This window comes from Trachymyrmex septentrionalis, unplaced genomic scaffold, assembly GCF_001594115.1.
Source record: "Trachymyrmex septentrionalis isolate Tsep2-gDNA-1 unplaced genomic scaffold, Tsep1.0 scaffold31, whole genome shotgun sequence".
Lineage (NCBI taxonomy): Eukaryota > Metazoa > Arthropoda > Insecta > Hymenoptera > Formicidae > Trachymyrmex > Trachymyrmex septentrionalis.
The window spans coordinates 448,330-453,344 of record NW_017305474.1 but is presented as its reverse complement, the minus strand read 5'-3'; the positions used below and the strand labels follow the sequence as shown (position 1 = coordinate 453,344).

General features: G+C 35.3%; 1 protein-coding gene across 3 annotated transcripts in view; it reads right to left on the bottom strand.

Moving 5' to 3' along the window:
• The window catches only part of LOC108749678 (MAP7 domain-containing protein 1-like), a 178,610-nt gene that overhangs the window by 165,008 nt on the left and 8,587 nt on the right, over positions 1 to 5,015 (bottom strand). The window contains exons 1-2 of one of the 3 annotated variants that reach the window (XM_018488540.1): positions 1,951 to 2,106; positions 800 to 1,127 (exon numbers count right to left, since the gene is read on the bottom strand). The exons of the other annotated variants lie outside the window; for them this stretch is intronic. Coding sequence (XP_018344042.1) covers positions 800 to 842 — 43 coding nt within the window. The 5' untranslated portion in view covers positions 843 to 1,127; positions 1,951 to 2,106. Of the gene's footprint in view, positions 1 to 799; positions 1,128 to 1,950; positions 2,107 to 5,015 lie in introns of those variants that run through there. 3 annotated transcript variants of the gene reach the window in all.

Here is a 5,015-nt window from a genome sequence, read left to right as displayed (position 1 = left end):
TTTTTTTTTTAATTAAATTTTATTTTGATCATTAATTGAGGTTTATTATATGAGGCTTATTAAAGTTAAATTTTTATGTTTTTTATAGATGTAATCAGTATCAACATTTTGCTGAGCGGAAGTAATAATCGATCAGAGTATTAAGGTCGACCTATTTCACCCAGCGTTTTCATCTTGCCTCGTTACAACATAATACACTCGCTTATAATTATAGGTCGTTCGCTCGAGTTTGTTTAGCAGTGTGCAATTCATTAGAACAAATCTCTCGCTTCCTTCGCGTGGCCGAGATAAATCGCATCTCTACACTTGCTATATCGTACACTACACTCATTATTATCAGCATGTGTACAAGAAATACCATTGCGCAATAATTATGCGAGTTAACACCAATATGCTATTTGCGTAGCTGTCGATTTCCCTTCGGTGATAAATCTGAATGCAATGTATTTTGTATAAATAAATGTATAAATAAAAAATTGTAAAAACTTATAACACGACACCTAGATACTCAACATTATTATATTATCTTGTACAATATTTTATTAATCCCCTTTAAATAATTTTAAAAAATAATCTAAAGACTCAATGCAGCCTCCAGATAATCAATAATGTGCAATAATTGATCGTCTAGGGGTCGTTTTAAGGAAAGATTTGACAATACTACATATAATATATGTAATAAAAATCTTTACAAAATAGAAATGGAAAAGCAATTGAAGTTTAAGGTTTAAGTACGTGTGAGTTATAATAATTTTAGTGTTTTCCTATTATAATCAATCAATCAATTAATCAGGCATACCTAAATCAGACTGTCCATATTCAGCGACCATTGCGACTACCATTCTGAGTTACTCGAGATTCGCAGTCACACTAACCACCGGAAACAACGGGGTGGGTTCACGGTTTTCACGGAAGGGAGATGAGATCGAGGAATCCCGAAATTATTTGATCGTGAACAACCGAGAAAGGTAACGATACGATTTTGAGTGTTACGAACCCTCGATGAACGCTCAGTGAATCACCAATTTAGGACACTGTGTAGCCACGTATTGCCTTCGTTATGGAGAGATCGGGAGCAATTTATGTCGTCGTGTTAAAACTGATTTCACGCTGGCTTCACACTGAGACTATAAACGAGAGTTTACTTCATGCTTTACTTTATATTTAACGATGTATAAAATAATATATCAAAATATGTTGACAAAATCGATGGGATATCGAAACTTCGTTATATATAATAATATTGATATTATAATAATAACAATATAACTATATAATAATATATTAGTAATTACATAATAATATATTAATTATTGACGTAAAAAATATATTAAAAAATAATGAAAATACGATGCATGATCGGAGCAAATGGCGAAGAATTTAAAATGAAATTCATGCACGTGCCATAAAGTTTTGAGTGAATTTGTGTAAATAAAATTATATGGAATAGAATGCGCGATACGTAGAATCACGTTTCACTTTACAGCAGTTTGCAAATTTGTAAATTTAACGCACGGATAATCACTTTATGCGATGATGTAACATCGTTTGACAATCAGACAATCATTCAAATGCAGACGTGCTTCATTGTATATAATTATTGAAATATTCTCTCCGTTTTCTATTTAGCATCAATTTAGTTTCTATTCGAAACTTCCTTCGCCACCGGCTTCGTTTAATCCTTTTCGCGACGTTTATATTTGTTTCATCGAACTTTCTAACACGCACTATTCCACTGTAACAAGTGTAACGACATTATCGAATTTTTCATTCCCTCAAAGTGAGCAGCTTTGCTATATTGGTAAATATATTCGTGAAATTGCCCGGTGCCTCACTGGGGAAGGAAACGAGGGACTGAAATGGGGAAAAGTCGACTTTTAACTTTAGGAAAGGATCACGAGGATTGACAATCGCGGGATCCTCTTTCTCATCCCCAACGAAATCACTGACCTCGGCGAATCACACGATCGACTGTGATTACACGCGCGCTCGTGAAGGTCAGGGGAGAACTACGGAACCTCGTTCGCGCGTCCTTGACTTTCGCGCGGAAGACGCGTAACCAACTGGCTGTCTGGCTGGTTCGTGCGCGCTCGAATCCAGGATCGGGACAGACGAGATTCGCACTACGGCTGCGTGAAGCCGAGTGTGCGGCCTCTACGATGAATCAAGCCCCCCATTTCATCCCGAGTCGACCGAGTCGACGTACCGGCTGCCCCACCGTCTCCTGTCTCTCTTCCGTAGCACTTCTTTTTCTGCTCTCGTGAAAAATAATAATAACAAACGTCGGCTGTCGCGACGGACTTTTAGAAAGAAGACATTAGAACGTCGACAATTCTATTTTAATCGTGAAATTTGATTAGGAGCAGTGCAACAAATGGGTCGTGCGTAAAATAAGATCGTCTTGAAATGTATGATCGACCTTTTTTAGACACGCTTCTGCTTGATGGCAATGATGCTTGATGCCGAGATTATCAGTCTGCCAATGCCAATGGACCTCAACATTAAATACAATTTATAGTAAAATGATCTTGGAAAATTACTAGTACTTAAAGAGAAGAACCCAGAGTATTGGAGGGAATTCGTAATATTAAAGTGAATCGATTTATGGTAATTCTTGAGGAAAGGCAACACGTGCAACTCGCGCGCGCCTGGTGTTCAGAAAGCAGTAAATAACGTTGTCGAAATGATGGAGAAAGACGAGGCAACAAGAGATATTAAAGGCTGCATTCCGTCTATTTTGTTCGACATTTTCTTTTTAACCACAAGTTCGAAACGATGTGTGACGACATTAAGTAGGCAGCATGCCAACGACTAAGTTAAGCAACGCATCAAAAGTGCACGTCTCTTGATGAATCTCACTCCTATTTTTGCGATAAAACATCTGGCTGAATTATTTAAAATATTGCTCTACATAAGAAGTTGAATGATTTAATTTCAGTTTAAACAAGTGGAATAGAAGAACATGAATAAATTACAATTTATTCGAGGCATGAGCATGTCTGCGATAAATCGTCACTTATTCATGTTCCACTTGTGTTTAATCGAAAATAATTTTTCAAACTAATATTAACAACGCCAAACAATAATGAGATTCATTCTGTTATCGTTTCAATTCCTTACAGATATTAATTCACATAATCTTAATTTAATTATCATACAATATTAGTTCAAATTAATTATTCAAAAAAATTATTTATTCAAAATATTTAATGTTTAAAAAATTAACTCTATATATAAATAATCTTTTATTACAAAAAGTTAACCTTTTATCAATTTAAAAAATTCATAGAATGACAATATTAACTTCGCTGCTAGCTTCATGATGAATACTTCATCGAATAATTAGTCACTCTTTTATCTAACTATCTATATGCAAACTAACAGAAGGTGTGCTTTTTCCACGGGACGCGGTTGCGATAAAGAAAGAAATGACCCGCCATGTCCTCGTAGCGGAAAGAATAAAAAAAAATTTGCCGTGGCGCTGCACGGATAATTAGCATGTTAGCGAGCATAAGTCACGATCTCATACTGCACGAGCGTGCCACATGCCGCGCGAACGAACGATGCACGGAGCACAACTTTCACGGAGCGGCCACAAGCGGAATTGCTCGGCGGTGCGGACAACAAATGACCGATGGTGCCCCGACGCGTGTATAGAAATCGGATGAGACGGGGTTGGTCGATCGAACCGACGTTCGTCATGCGATCGCACGTTGCATTTAGTACATGAACGTGTAGAAACGTGACTATGGGAGGAGGTTATCTCGCGTTAGCGCTACATAGCGGGAGAGACTTTCCTCCGAGGCGATTTCTAATGTCGGACATATAAATGCATAGACGGCGGGGATGCGAAAGATTGTTTCCACTTTGCATAATGTGTGCGGCGCGACACTTTCCGGTGATTTAAATCGAACAATGAAAATATGATTCAAAGGAAATTGTTGCTGACAACAGATTTCAGCAAGAATTTTCTGGCGAAAATTTGTAAGAGAACGATTTTACTGAAATATTTATAAAGTTAGCTAGATACATCTGAAAATAATTTTGTTGGACTATTAAAATAATTATATAAGAGACTCAAGACAGTTGCTATGTTAAAATTTTTTGAACTACTTATTATGCTTGAATTTCTTATTAAAATTCCTAAAATTATTTCGATCCGACAAAATTAATTTTAGACCTGCATCTAGCTAAATTTTTAAATACTTCAACAAAAACGTTCTTTTCATTTACGTGTCAATCCGTTTAAACGCAATGTGTATTAAAATAAACTTGCATTTATATCATATTATCTTCGATATTGTGATTTACTTATTTTTATGAAATTTTGTTTATTTCACGATACTGAAGCGTAAAATTACCTGATATCAGAGGCAGACAATATAAAGATAGGAAGATGTAAAAAAGAAACGTATGCTAACGATAACATACAAAATATATCTTAGTGCTACCACATACGGAATAGTTTCATTTTGTAAAGAGGTTCAATAAATCAGTTTGATTACTCTAATGATAACAGTAAAGGCGAAACAGAAAATCCTGCGAAAAAGATATGATTATCGTATAGCGGAACGTATCTCGGAACGAGCACAGTGAGACGGAGACAATGACCAAAGAAATCAATGTCTTGTTCGAAAAAAAGAAAGATAAAAAACGATATACTGTTAAATAAGTTCTCGTAATAAATAAAATATTTAGATTATATAGTATAGAATGGCTCAAATGATATAAATAAGAATTGTGTCGAAAAGAGTTGCGAGCCATAAGAAAAAACGATGTAATGTAAATAGTATAGTACAATTAAACAAAGATATATCTACAGACGGCGTTTCGACTCTGATCGGGTCGTTCTCAATGTTAAACAAAATAAAACATAATAATTGAATTTAAATTACAAACTTAACAAAATTAAAATTAAAATTATAGACGGCTTAAAAACTGAATAAAAAAATACACTATTTATGCGCTGTCAAAGTCCGCAAAAATAAATTTTTGCGCTTATTTCGTTTAGCTAA